The sequence below is a fragment of the Pinus tabuliformis genome, chromosome 3_2, assembly GCF_031772625.1.
Source record: "Pinus tabuliformis cultivar Carrire ecotype Pingquan chromosome 3_2, CPIR1, whole genome shotgun sequence".
NCBI lineage: Eukaryota > Viridiplantae > Streptophyta > Pinopsida > Pinales > Pinaceae > Pinus > Pinus tabuliformis.
Genome location: NC_142302.1, coordinates 44,557,511 through 44,573,460, shown reverse-complemented (window position 1 = coordinate 44,573,460; position 15,950 = coordinate 44,557,511). Strand labels below are relative to the sequence as shown.

The following is a 15,950-nucleotide window of genomic DNA, read 5'->3' as shown; positions in this document are numbered from 1 at the left end:
TCCGAGAACTATATTTGAATCCTTCTAATATTGACTTCCATTAGTTGTGCAACCAAATTTGGCTATTGTTCTCACCTTCTTGATCAACTTCCATGATTGATCCAACAAAGATTATTTATGATCGTTGTTATGCTGATAATAGATATTAGGGCTCTAGTGAAGGTGCAAATACATACCTGGAAATATTTCCTTGGAACCCAACCTAACCACCCAATGAAGAAATTAAAAAACGAATTATTTATGATAGTTGCTATGGTGATGATAGATATTAAGGTTCTAGTGAAGGTGCAAATACATACCTGCAAATATTTCCTTGGAACCCAACCTAGCCACTCAATGAAGAAATTAAAAAACAAATATAGTTGGGATCTGCAGTGGACTTACTTTTCACAAATTATGATGGCATGGAGGAGTTTCTCATTCAAGGCCTCTATGTCCAATTCCTCCAAGAATATTTTCCTTTATTTTCCTTCCAACGTTCAAAGTGTTCCTCCAAGAATATTTTCATTCAAAGTGTAATTTGTGTGTGCATTTAATTGGAGACGTTGAAGGCCCAAATTGCAACCAATTAGACAACCTCCTCAAATTTTCGTTGATCACAGCAACTTTTATTCAGATAATGGGAGCAACCTGTTGCTATTAAAATGTCATATTCATGTTATAAAATGACTCTTTTCTATCATCTCCTAAAAGAGAATCTATTAACATAATGCATATATTTGTCCCCGAACTTAAGCACAAAACCCAACTCAAGAAGACTTGTGAGAAACATTTCAAGTTTATCTCCAGACTCTGTTTAAGGAAGTAAGAAAGGAAAAAATAAAAGGTGAAGTAATAAAAAATTGATAATAAGACTAACAAGAAGGGTAAGAATGATACCAATGTTGACAAAGTTGATAGTTGGATTAAAAACAAAGAAGGCACTAAAAAAGGTTTGTTTGACATAAATGGTTCTAGGGGAATTTGAGAATTCAGGGATCCTCCCTAGGGCTCAAAAAAATGGAGGAGCACATACAAGAGTTATACTCTATGAAGAGGAGCATTTAGGAATGAGAATTTTGAAAATTATGTCAAGTTTTTTTAAAAATTTGTTTGAGTCTACCCAACAAAAAATTGACTCTGTATGAAGAACCATTAAAACAGAAGTGGCATTTCGTGTTAAGGGGATGATAACACTCAATGTGTTGTTAAAAAAGTTCTCTTAAAGAATCTTGATGTTGACGTTAAGATAATGAACAATATCATAGACGTACGACTAGTAAAATAACTTATACATGGTGTATAAAGGAGAACCATGTTATTATATTCCATGACCATTCATTAATGAAAGAATATTTACCCCCCGATATCCTGTAGCACATCTCCATCTGTCCACACACTGGCAATTATACTAATATGTAAGAAGGCAGTCATTTAGTTAAACTGGTTTATACTTCCATCATTTCTTGCCACTCAGAAATGCGTTCAAGCACAGAAAATCTGAATAGCTTCCCGTGGCCATATGGCAGGGCAGCAAGAAGAGAGTCACCATGTTCTGAAGGTTGTAATTCGTGTCCACACTCTATTTTGTAGTTTGTAGTCATGTAAATATCTCATTGGCTACTAAAACATGTCCTTCCACGAATATATTGAATGCACATTTTACAGTGATCTTCTTTACATCTAATGACAACATAGTAATCTTCAATACTATATATTTGATATCATTGGCTACTAAAACATGTCCTTCCATGAATATATTGAATGCACATTTTACAGTGATCTTCCTTTTACATCTAATGACAACATAGTAATCTTCAATACTATATATTTGATATCAAGTAGCATCATTGGCAGGGTAACATATGGATTTTGAGGTACACACAATATGATTCCATGCTCTTTATTCAAGACCAGGATAAAATTTTCAACGTAGATGTGCTCATAACATAGACCTCTAGAGTAGGTCTATAGCCGTGTAGAAAATTTTATGTAATCTGTATATCGTACCCATGCATCTCATTTCCACAGTTAAAAATAGACATACATTAATTCGCTACAAGATACTAGTATCTAGCCACTAGAAATAAATTCACTACAAGACACTAGTATCTAGCAACTAGAAATACATGCAAAAACAATGTTACTTGTGCCAGACAGCATATCTATGACCACAAGTAGCTAGCTGCCACTCCCTGCCATTTGGACACCATGAGCCATCTCCAATCTTCATGCAAACTTTCCTTCCAATAATTGCAGCATAAACAGTTGAACTGGCCTCTAAAATCTCTATTGAAGAGCGGCTGTTTAAATCTTGTGTTCTCCGAATACTCATCTGTGCAAAGATCCATTGTCAGCATTATAAATTAAATGAAAATCATAAGCATGACTCAGACATCAGGAAAATGCAGACAGAAATCGAAGCCGATCTAGCAAAGACTGACTTCAACATGCTTACAGAGCAATATTATACAGCTGAGAACTGTATGAACGTATCTACTACAGATAGATATAGCCAATAATAATGTCACGATTACATTACTTTTATCCCAAACTACCTTTTTTTTTCAAAAAAAAAACTTGTCAAAGCCTCAATGATTTATATCCTATTCGCGAAATTTGAGAGAAATTATTAACATCACTCAATACACTTGCAATCCAATCAGATTGTGTGTTTGGTAACACGAGAGGATTTGTTGCTTACCAGCTTTATAATCTCGTTTTGTATTGAGCTTCCCCAATCAAAAAAATGGTCATAGAAGACTGTTGGTATTCCAGGGTGTGTCAAGATGTAAGCATAGCCCTTTACAACAAATGTTTCAAACGTGTTAGAATAGGAAAGTACAGAATCTTAAATCAAGTAAAATGAATTCGGCAATATAGGATAATAAAATCCAAGAACTAATATACTTTTGAAAACTAACTGGTTGTGTATACAATATAAAGTTACATAGTAACTAGTACATGCTGATTAGCTTAAATATAACTTAATGAAAAAAAAAAAAAAAAACAAAGACAAAGATTTCATCACAAAAATAAAACAACTAATAAAATATTATATTGTTGAGCGCCATCACCAACAATTAAAATTAAGAAATATGATTAACTAACATTGTTTGTATTGCCCACGGGGTTTTGGATTGACGGTGAATGGGTGCACTGTTAAGGCACTCCTTGCGATAGGTCACCGGTTCAAATCCCCGTGGGTACTTAGATTAGTCTTAACTAGAAAAAAAAAAACTAATATTGTTTGTATTAAAATACATATACATATATATGTGTGTATGTGTGTGTTTTTTTTATTAATATATATAATTGTCTATAATTAAATTGATTAAAATATGTTTTTGACATAATAATAAATCACCTTAAATTGAAAATATTGTGAAAATTTTATAATTCATGAAAATAGATTTAATTTATTAAAATATGTTTTTAATATAATAATAAGTCACATTAAATTGAAATTATTGTGAAAAAACTATAATTCATGAAAATAGAAATAATAGAAAAAAAAACGCTAAATAAAAATGAAATAAAATTAAAAACAAAAAATTAGTAATTAAAAAAAAAGCTAAATAAAACTAAAAATAAAAAAATTAGTAACTAATAGAAATGGAAGTTATTAAACAACCCATAATAAGACCTCAACCAATCACCTTACAAATAAATAAATTTCAATAATAATAATAAAATAATAAAAATTGAATTCCTAAAGTTAAACTATCGATAAACATCATAAATTTTTGGTCAAAGACAAACTAATACCCAGGCAAAACTGAACGCGTTATACCATGCCTGCCGCAGTATAAGACTTGCAATGCGGGAAAGGAGATTTACACATGGTGGCCTTTTGGAGATGTACACATGCATTTTGGGACTTCCTTGGAGTGGGGAACACTCTTCGACTATTGCACCAATTCATTATACGTTATTGCGTATTTTGGAGGATGATGTCATGGTGGGGACCATTTTCTCCCACGTGTGGGTTTTTTTGGTTATTTTAAAGTTATTTCAAGGCCGGCTTGTGACCTTTGACCTAGTTGACCACTCTGTGTTGAAAATGTAACTAGTGTTGCTCTTCATAATGTAATATAAAACAATTATTCATGTATTTATTATATTCATGATTATTATTTTATTTTGGTCAAAGCATGTTCTTCATGCTTATAGAATTAAAAACAAAAGTCAAAAAGAAAATATTTTGAGTCAGAAGAAATGTATTTGAGTCAAGTCCCATTTGGACTTTCGTAAAAAAAATATATATATTGAGTCAAAGTCCACCAAAATTGTCAAGTCGGCCCTCCTTGGGAACAAGTTGCCCTAGGCCTCCAAGAGCCACCCATTCGACCTCCTAGACAGATATATATAGAGGACAGTTCAATCATTTTGGAAGACATTCCATCATCATACATATCTTCTGCACCTAGCTAATAGAAAAAAAGGACGAAGAAAAAGGGAAGGAAGAGCTCGCACAGGAGAAAGAATTTATATGAGGAAAGGCCGAACTTTTGATCTAGTTGCAAGCCCAAAATTTCAAGAGCGAGATTTCAGGAAGGACCAAAAATTCAGGAGCGAAATTTTAGGAAGACCAGTTTGACCTATGTTGACTTTTGACTTTGGAGGTAACTTGGAGGAGGGCTAAACTCGGAGTTTTGGTGGCAGTTTTGGGTCTTGGTCTTGGTCTTGGATATCTCATTTTGATCTGATTCTATAAGAGAAGGATTGTTGTTGGGGTTTCCCCCTTAGAGGGTTTTGCCCTGGCTTGGAGCCTAATTTCTAGAGTCTCTTGTTTTTTGTGCACTATGATCTCTATTTTCTTGTTTCGAATGGTAATTGGTTGATGAATAATAAAGGAAAAAACAGAAGTAGAACACTAAATAACTTCACAAGTAATTACCATGTTAATGAATTCCCCCTTTGCATTGGAATTTCAACATGGTATCAAAGCCATGGTAAAGACAGGAGCACTGTTGGAGAAGCCCTAAGAAGTCAAGATCATAAAGAGCAGAGACATCTAGAAATAATAATCAAGGACTGAACTATCTAAGACATCTGAAATTCTCTCTGTGGTAATACTATTGAAGGCATCCGAGTTTTATGAGTTGACATAATGAGTTGAAGACGTATGAAGAAGTCCATACCTCATAGATCAAACATTATATGTCATCCAAATCATTTCATTCTCTATATGGCAAGCATCAAAGTACAATTCAAAAAGCCTGAGGTACTATGTTTCTGTGGAGCAAGGAAACAAGTTTGAAGTTGAAAAACAATCTGAATATCAGTGGCATCCAAACTTACTTGTTAGCCTTACACTCTCGTAAAACAATCAATAAGTCCAAAATAATAAATTATTAAACTTGGAATAATTCCTACTTGTCAATTATAGAATGAGATTGTTCCTCAAACTTGGGAGTTTGTTTAAGTCTAGTTGGTTGAGAGATTCTCTCCAACTAGTTAGGCTCCTAAATTGGTGTATGGTTGAGATATTCACTCAACCAAAGTGAGTGTGTGTCCAAGATAGACGAACTATCTTGAGACATAATCTTGATGTATTTATATCGTATCATTCTCATTATTTGTATATACAATATACATTGAGGCTACAGGCATTTTTTGCCATGTCTCTGTTTTTGTTGTCTCTGCCTCTTTATTTTTCAGTAAATCCTTTAATTGGTATCAGAGTGCTAGGTTGGATCTGTGCTTATTTAAACTGTCGTTGAGGTTGTTGTGTGATAGATTTCCATAACCAGTGGCCCTTGACTTTGAAAGGTGAAGCAAATAGTTAGATCGTTTTCCAAGAGTGTGCATCCAGCATGAAAAGGTGTGAAGGGAGAAATTCATGAGAGCCAATCATGTGACCAGGAGGAGTATGCTCAGTTGATGTAGACAGAGCCGATATCTGTAAGCTAAAATTGCAAGTGTGGGAAGTAAAATGTTTTTCAGCATGGAAACTGATATATAGTCCAATAACCAGCTTGGATTGTTAGTAGAAGTTGAAGCCAAAACCTCTATGATCGTTAGAAGCTCTTAAATTACCAAGCAGTTCATTGGAGCTTGCAGTGATTTGACAGTGATACAAGGTTCTCGAACATAAGGGCATGAAGAATATCTTGCACAAAGGGTAGCTAAATTTCAGAAGAAGGTTACTTTTTTGTATCCAATATTAAAGTGACTTAAGGAGGAAATAACAACAAAGGAGTGATGGATCGAAAAGATGTACACTCTGTAAGATTGCCTTGGCATGGAGGCCGCTAGATGATTGAGGAAAACAAGTTGCATTGAACCAAATTGCGATATGTTGAGAACTACAGATCAGAGAGAGCCACTGCGCTGGAGTGTGAGTTGAACTGTAAGTATCGGAGTTGTACATCGATTCCCAGGTTTGGACATCGTCCCTCTAGCTGCAAAGAAAAAAAGTAGGAAAGCCAATGTATCAATGGAGGAAGAAGGGAACATTGGCTCGGGCACATCTGGAAAAAAGAAGAAAGGGACTAGATACAAAAGCCTTTCCCTTTGTGGTACACTGGGCACAGACCTTAACAATAGATTTGCAGAGGCAATGGAAGAAACACTATATCCATATTTTGATCCTGGACCGTCAAATGGATCAAATGATTCTATTGAGGCTTCACAATTTCGGGACCTTAGAGCACCATTCCCCGACTCTTCCATCCCATAATGAAAATCATGTCACTGAATATTAGGGGCCTAGGATCTACCCAAACCAGAAGGTCCTTGGAACATGGTATTAGATCAAAAGAACCCACTATTGTGCTAATTCAGGGAACAATGGTGACAAAGATACTTCTTCGGATGTGTCCCAACTGGCACGGCTGTGCAACCAGCTCACAAGGCAACTCTGGTGGATTAGCTACAATCTGGGACCCGAACATCTACAACTTACAAGCATACAGGTCATGCATGGGCATCATCTTGACTAGCCACCGCAAAGGATCCCATCACAGGATACGGATGATGAACATTTACACTCCATACTCCAACTGCAAAACATTCTCGAATATGGCCAACGAATCTGGGCTACTCGACATCAAACCATTGATCATTGCAGGAGATCTCAACTTCATGATGGGGTCTATGGAATGCTGGGGACAAAAGGCCAAACCTGACCCATTGGCTAGACATTTCAGAGACCTATTCCAACACAAATCACTCAGGGACATAACATCGATCCCTCTATGCCCAACTTGGAGAAATGGACATTCTGGGGATGAGGGTATATAAAAAAGAATAGAAAAATTCTTTGTGGACTCCCAGACGTGCCACCAGATGCACCAGATTCACTCCTGGACATTTTTCTCAGATATCTCTGACCATGATGCCATAATACTGGAATGGTGCGATGAACTAGACCATCTGAATCTACCTTTCAAATTCAACACAATGTGGATAAATGACCCAGACTTCCAGTCCTTAGTCCATCTAACATGGTGCGTCCCTACCGCTAATTATATAAACAATCCTATACTAAGGGTTAGAACAAGCTTATGCGGCTCAAATTTGAATTCAAAGTCTGGATATATAACTGCCAATCCAACATGAAAAATGAGCTTCATTCTATTGAAGTCGAAATTGCACATCTCTCAGATCTAATTCTTTCAAATTACTTCTCTTTTCACAACAACATGCAATATTGGACTTAGCACTCGAGCGGGATAAAATTCTCAAACTCCAAGAAGAGGAGTGGAGACAGAAAAGTAGGCTATCATGGATTAAAGGCGAAGATCGCAATACAAAATTTTTTCACCGTGTTGCATCCAAGCGGAGACAAATAAACTCCATCTAGGAGATGCTAGATGCTTCAGGGAATACTCTGTCCAATAACAGAGACATAAAACTGGAATCTTATCGTTATTTCAAACATCAATTTTTGGACAAGGAAACATATTACATCACAGAAAAAATGGATCTGGTGGACTTGTTGCCGATAATACTCAACGATGAGGACATAGCAATCATGGACACTCCTACTAATGAAGATGAACAAATACATTCCATCAAGGAGATGGCCAAGGACAAGAGCCCTGGCCCCGATGGCTGGCTTATCGAACTATTTCAACATTTTTTTGATTTGATGGGCTCTGAGCTGGTCAAAATGGTTGAGACTGTCAGAACTGATGGACATATTCCGGGTGCCATCAACTCTACTTTTCTTACCTTAATTCCCAAAAAATCAAAGTCTTTACTTGTCTCTGAATATTGGCCAATTTCTCTCTGCAATTTTGTATATAAAATGATGTCAAAACTCCTAGCCAATAGGATAATGAAGATTATTTCACCATATATTTCGTCGGAACAATTTGGTTTTATGTCTAACATGAGAATCCAGGATGTTGATGCCATTGCTCAAGAGTATTCATTTTGTGAAATCCAAGAAGCTAAAATCTTGTCTCATGAAGATTGATCTCAAGCATGCATTCGACTATGTTGATTGGGAATTTCTCACAATGATTTTATACAAGATTGGATTCTTGCACTGTCATGTTCGGTGGATCATGGCTTGCATTAAATCCACTTCCATGGCGGTCCTCATCAACGGCGAACCTACAGATTTCTTTAAAGTTTTCAGGGGACTCAGGCAGGGTTGTGCTCTATCCCCACTACTTTTCATACTGGTCATGGATGCCCTCAGTAGAAGTATCATCGCCATGAAGGAATCTAGACAAATTACTGGTTGTAAAATCTCAAGAAACTGTGAGGTGACCCACCTCATGTTTGTTGATGATGTGTTGTGTGCATCACAGAATGGGACACATTCCACAAGATATTTGACAAATTTGGAAAGGCATCTGGTTTAGTCATCAACTCCTCCAAAACAGAATTAATCACTGATGACCAAGGCTCGGACATAATCTTGGCTATTGCTGCATCTTTTGGGATAAATATTTGCTCCATGACTGATGGCTTCAAATACCTGGGATGTTTTTTGAAACCAAACAAACACCTCTCCCATGACTGGGAGTGGCTTATTACAAAGTTCAAAAACAAGCTAACTTGTTGGGACCATCGTTGGCTCACCTTGGGAGGCTGTGTTACCCTGATCAAAGTAGTTCTACAGAGCATCCCGGTGTTTTGGATGCATCTCTTTCATATCCCACAATCCATCATCCACCACATTGACAATATCATTGCTACCTTCTTATGGTCTGGCACAGAGAACAAAAAAAAGATACACCTTGTCAGTTTATGTACCTTATCGAAACCCATAAACTTTGGTGGTTGGGGACTCCTTGACTCTTGAGGCTTCAATATTGCTCTCCTTGCCTCATCCCTCTAGACGATTTTTTATACTAGAGGCCTGTGGCAGAAAATCATATTCAGCAAATACATTGCACAAAAAAATATAGAGGATTGGGTGGTTGTTGGGGCACCCCCTACACCTGGTGCATCTATTGTTTGGCATAGTCTTCGTTGGGCAATTCCATGGCTATGCAACAACTTGCAGTGGATGGTTGGGGATGGTAGCAAAATTCTTGTCGGCCTAGATGTCATCAAAGGTATGAATGGCTGCCATACACTTACAACACCCTTGATTCATTTTCTACACACACAAGGGATCACTTCGCTGGAAAATCTTTGGGACAGGGCTTGTCTCCCAAACGTTGCTCCTGCTTGGCCACATGCTGGGCAGATTGGCCTACCAAACCAACTGGCTGAGGAATGGGATGAATACCGCCACTCTCTCCACATGGCTGGAATCCATCCCACTCTACGCTCAGACCGACTGGTGTGGGGGGGACATGTTGCGACCGACTGCATTGTGGTCAATGAAGTATATGCCCACATCACTTCTTGTTCTCAATCACTGCCATTTGCTGCTACTACTGCTACATGGTGGAAGTGGAATGCCCCACTTAAGATCAAGTGCTTCTCATGGTTGGCCCTACATAACCGTATTCTTACTTGGGACCGGCTGATTGAGAAGGGCTTCATGGGCCCCGACAGATGTCCCATGTGTGGGTTGGATTCAGAGGACTGCACACATCTATTCATAAAATGTTCTTTTGTTGCGGCTGTTTGGACGGAGGTCTCCATACTTCTTGGTGTCCCTATGCCCAGTGACTCTGTCTCGATTATGGACTGCTTCACCACTTGGTCTCTACATGCTAAGGCACACCGGACTGTCCCACTATATGTGTTATGGGGCATATGGCGAGCAAGAAACATGCTTATTTTCGAAGATAAACAACCTCATGTCCAACTGGTGGCATTGAACATTGTTGAATATTTCCAAGAAGTCGGCCCCTGTATACACTTGGATCCTGGAAGGAACATCACACTGGTTGATTTAGACAACATCTTCCCCATCTGCCATTTTGATGGGGCTGCCTCGGGGGACATTTGTGGCTGTGGGGTTTACCTTTCACTTGATCACACAACTCATTACCACTTTCACTGGCATGGTGGTGATGGTGACAACTGCAGAGCGAAATTGATAGCTTTATGGGGTGCACTGCAAGTTTCCTCATGGCTGGAAGTCAACAATCTTCTGATCGTGGGTGACTCACTGACAGTGATCAATTGGATTAAGGGGAAACACTCGTTGGAGGTTCCCTCACTGTGCAACTAGATGCAACAAACCAGTGATCTGACGACCTTCTCCACTGTGACCTTTCAGCACATATACTGGGAACAAAACACTTTGGCCAATGCATTTTCCAAACGAGGTCTTCCTCTTCCCCTGACTTCATGGTATACGGGCTGGAGGTTGATGGCTGGGAGCGATCACTAGACTACTTTGAGATCTAATTTTGGAGTATCATCCTGCATGTTTTCTGGTATATTTTCTCGTCGTTCGGAAGATTTTTCTGCGCACTGTTCCCCTTGATGGGACCAACTTTTAACATTGTCTGGTTCGGTTCCTAGACCATATTACATTTGTCTGTAGCAGTGTATCGTGCACTGGTCTTGTTTTGAGTTTTCTATATAAACAGAGTTTGTACTCTACACCTCACTTGCCACACCCAGATTGGTATACACCTGAAGGCTGATATATGTTCTCTGAACTGTTAAGGGGATAAAGCACCTTGCCATTGTAAAACTTTCACACTTAAATGAATGAAAGTTTCGTTTGTTGTCGAGTTTATTTGACCAGAGATGCAAAGTTGATTTAATAGGAAGTCAACGCGTTGTCATAGCTGAATAACGCATGTCCAGATCAAGATCGTCGACGTAGTGAGCTGAATAACGCATGTCCAAAGGAACCGCCTGCCACCAGGCATTTCAATCCCATCTGCCCTCGACCACCTTTGAATTCTCAGTGGCAGGATACGAACGGGTCTACGAAGAGCCGAAGCCAAGCCGTTCGTTTTATTTCAGCTGAGACCTCGGCCGCGTGACATCACGATTTTTCTGTGGAGACCTCTCATTTTAATCGAGCAAGAAGAGTTCGTCTGCTCTTCTGTTTATTAGGCGGCTCCCAAGTATTTCTTGTCACCTCTCTGTGGATTGCTGAGTTATGTGCCGGGTCGGAAGACCGAGTTTGTTTAAGACTGTTTATGCTAGATGTGTGACGTATTTGCTGTTAGAGGAGGAGTTGGCTGCACGACAAATTGGAGTGGTGTCTGCGTTTGGTGTGGCTGCTGTGATATGAGCCCAGGTCTCCAAAGTTGACCGTCTAGAGCAAAAAAACTAGAGCATGTGTTGACCTGCACAGATGTGCATTGTTGAGGTGTTGGAGCCACTGTTGTTCGTTGTGGAGCAGTTTAATTTCTCCAGTGGGGTTGCAGTTAAATTTTGTGTGAAAGCTCTGAAAGGTTCTGTGAAGAGCCATCTGCAGTGGCGCTGTAGGAGAACAGTGATTGCAGGGAGAATCATTGATTGTTGTTGCAGCAACCCACCTTCCTCTTTCCAGAACCAGTAAGTCGAAGCACGGCCAAAAGTTACGTATTCAAGTTGCACAGGTCCATCGTTAAGCTCCGAGGGCTCGAATAGCATTAAAATTGTGGCTATGCAAGCATTCCAAAGGCATGTCAGTTAATGGAATTAAGAGAACTCCTCGTCATGAATCCAAGGATCGACGGAGGCATCCAAATGTATTATCAAGCAGGCATTAGCAAAGGAACCCGATTCCAGATTTCGATGTGCGGCGCCAAATTGAGTCTCGAAAATTGTCAACACATCTGGATCAAAGATGTATCTGAGTCTTGAGGAAGTGTTAAATCGTTCAGATTGAACAAAGATATTTGGGCCTTGATAGGGCGTTCATCCACTGCACAAAGGACTTTTGACCAAGGAGGTAGACATCATTAGCATGAGACGTCTGAACTATTGCAGTCGAACCGTAGAGTGTAAATCTGTGCAGAGGAGTGTTGCATAGTTTGTGGTATGCATATGCCCAGAGTGTTGAACCACTCGCAGTCAGCGTGGATGAGCGTGAATCGGCATCCCTGCAGACCTGCGTTTGGAATATTTGATCTTAGGCAGAGCCAGCGTACAACGTCGAGACATCTCCGTGTGGAGTCTCGTCGTGGTTTTGAAGCCCTGTCAATAAGGAAAAAAACAGGAAAGACTCATGTTCTGGATGTGGGAGCCATGGATAAGATCAGAAATTGACAGATCTTGTCGAGGTTGTTGCAGTGAATGCAATCTTCTCCATTTTCTTGTCGAGGTTGTTGCAGTGAATGCAATCTTCTCCATTTTCTTCTGGAGGGCCCATCCTCCAACGACCGAGAGCCATTGATAGTTTTTGATGTGTGCAATTCTGATTTTCTTATTTGGTATGGTGCTTCTCCATTTTCTTCTGGAGGGCCCATCCTCCAACGACCGAGAGCCATTGATAGTTTTTGATGTGTGCAATTCTGATTTTCTTATTTGGTATGGTGCGTTGCGTGGAACATTAAATTCTGGTATTGCTCTCTATACAACCTTGAAAACGCAGAACATGTGTGTATATCATGGACGCTGCCGCATGCGTTAACGAAAGAAAAAAGAAGATCAACAACGCGGATGCGTTAATGGTGGGTTCTTCATATTTTTATGAAGCTTTATAGTTTTTTTTAAGTGCATACAATTTAAAGAAACATAAAATTAAAGCATATTAAATAACCTTTTATAAAGTGACTTTAATATATTGACCCAAAAAAAGTTACTTTGGTTAAAAAAGATTGATAAGTAGATTTTCATAAAAATATTTTTTTGGGAGTGATAAGTGCTTTTTTAGTCATAAGTTGATTTTGTAATAATGTTTTTTGGAGTCATAAGTTGATTATGTAATAATGGAGTACTAAGGGTATATTTTGTTTGAAGGCTTGGATAGTTATCACATTTAAATTGTATGGGGTGTTGAAATGTCCTAGATCTGCCCAAAATTTGAATAAGGGGATCGTAGGTACACTTTGTTAGCATGCGATGATGATTTTCTGTTTGGAGGCTTATGGTATTTTGTCTCTAATTTTGACACTATAGTTTCAAATTTTCATCATACAACTATACACTCAAGGAATTTAAATCATCCGTAATAAAGAAGCTACAAGTAAGGACAAACACGCAAAACACGTGTTCAAGCACCCATAATTAAGAAGTTGCAAAGAACAAACTCAAGCAATCATTAGCATTTCAAGACAAATCTACATCAACAAGCAACTACATCAAGAACATTTGCATCAATTTTTGAACAATGCACTTGCAACCAATTTTTGTAAGAGTCAAATCAAATTGAAATTGAATTGTATTGTAACTTGCAAATCATCATTTTTTGTAAGTTTACTGGGTGCATTTTTGAGTTCTTTCAAGAGAAGTCATTTGAACTCGTCATCTAATTGTTAACTTGGGTGCATTTTCGGTGGTAGCCGACACCCTCTAAGATCAAGCGAGCATGAAATTCAAGAAAGCTAGTTTAAGCAAACAAGTTCAACTGAGCGAGTTTGAAAAATCAAGCGAGAGTGAGTTCAAGCAAACGAGTTAAAATGGAGCAAAGTCTTCAATTGTTAGAGTTTCTAAACAATTTGATCCTATCAACTATTGAAGACATGGTGAAAATCAGCGAAGCGACTCTTGCTGACATCAAAAAACATCTACACTATGCACATGAAACCGTTGAATTTCTCCAACTTGAATTACAACTACAACATGATGAGATGCAATAGAAGGGTCATGTTTCAAAGCCTTTTAACAATACAAATTCAAATGAAGAAGATGATGATTCCAAGCCAATCAACCATACAACTTCAAGTGTAGAAGTTGTCCATGATCAAGTTCAACTTTCTTATTCCAAGCCAATTATCAAACCGTGGGAGGAAATCCAATATAAAAGATGACAACAACTTGCATATCCCAGATTATTCAAAACCAATCAAGTTTATCAGTGGAGGATTTCTTGATCAGGGAACATCAAAAATCCATGAGAAAGTTGAACAAAAACAGAAACTCAAACATTGTCAAAGAATCGGTCATATGGAAGATCATTGTTTTGATCTCCATCCTTGTCACCATTGTGGCAAGAAAAATCACTCATCAGAAAGATGTTGCAAACAAAACCAACTAGCTATATTGAAGATCAATTATGCATGGATTGATCCTTGGGAGTGGTCATCTACAATCAAACGATTGTATAAGTTTCACTGCAAAATTCACTCTCACCTATCGCAACGAATAGTCAAATGAAGATGGTACTCATGTGGGGAGTACAATGGTGCAACTCTCCTACATCTGAAGGTGGGGGGAAGGGGTGAGTTCAAAACAAATGCAGATGGTTATGGTCTCTCCTTTCAGCTAACAAAGGGGGGAATTGATGGTTGTCATACTGAAAGTTTCAACAAATTTTGCCAATGGGCATCAAAATTTTCTAGTGGGAAAGTGATTGGGACATTGATTGAGAGCATTTGTGGACATTCTTTTGTTCACTTGGATGTTCATTAGACCAAGCAAAGGATAGATGGATCATTTTTCATTGCAGCTTGGCATTGATTGAGTTATCAAGCATTTTTAGAGTTGTATCAGACTTTCAACTGATTCACTTCTCTTGGTTTACTCTCTTCGCATTGGAGTTTTTTCGACATCCACTTTTGGTGGGTTTTCAAGCAGTTCTTCATTGAGGATCAGCTCAATAGTTTCAGCATGAAGACTTGGAGATGGTACCAGGTTCTTACTTTGGACTTATGATTGAGGGGGGGAATGTTAGCCTCACACTCTCATAAAACAATCAATAAGTCCAAAATAATAAATTATTAAACTTGGAATAATTCCTACTTATCTATTCTGGAATGAAACTGTTCTTCAAACTTGGGAGTTTGTTTAAGTCTAGTTGGTTGAGAGATTCTCTCTAACTAGTTAGGCTCCTAGATTGGTGTATGGTTGAGATATTCACTCAACCAAATTGATTGTGTGTCCAAGATTGACGAACTATTTTGAGACATAACCTTAATGTATTTATATTGTATCATTCTCATTATTTGTATATACAATATACACTGAGGCCACAGGCCTTTTCAACCATGTCTTTGTTATTGTTGTCTCCGTCTCTCATAATTTAAGTTTTTATTTTCATTAATTCTTTTATCATTGTGGGAACACTTGTCTATTACATCTGAACTCATTAAGGCATCATACTTCTGGACTATTTGAGTTTACTATGACATTGTTTCTACTATGAAATGTAAGGTATCGAACTCCTTAACTACTGTAGATGCAAGTTTTATCTTTTTGAAATCTTATGGAGAAGCATTCACTCGCTTTTGGAGAAGACTATTTATTTAAAGCCTATCAACACAAATACATCTGATCCGAAATTGAAGTCAAGGCTACCTCTTCTTGAAGGCTGACCATAGAAAACAAAAATTATCCGCTCTTTAAAGAAGACAAGGCTACAAGGATAATGAAGAAAAGAAAAAGACAACAAATTTATATATCTCTGAAGCATAAAGAAAAAGGAAGAAAGGACAAATTTGAAGTATTCTCGCTCAAGCAAAAGCAGAAGTTTGTTGTATAACTTTGAGGCATAACAGTTT

The 15,950-nt window shown here is 38.1% G+C and overlaps 1 protein-coding gene across 2 annotated transcripts in view; it reads right to left on the bottom strand.

Moving 5' to 3' along the window:
• Positions 1-1,779: 1,779 nt before the first annotated feature.
• The window catches only part of LOC149179730 (putative alpha-amylase 2), a 284,569-nt gene continuing 270,398 nt past the window's right edge, over positions 1,780-15,950 (bottom strand). For both annotated transcript variants that reach the window (XM_089415780.1, XM_089415781.1), the window contains 2 exons: positions 2,684-2,782; positions 1,780-2,314 (listed from right to left, as the gene is read on the bottom strand). In XM_089415780.1, coding sequence (XP_089271906.1) covers positions 2,123-2,314; positions 2,684-2,782 — 291 coding nt within the window. In that variant the 3' untranslated portion in view covers positions 1,780-2,122. The remainder of the gene's footprint in view (positions 2,315-2,683; positions 2,783-15,950) is intronic.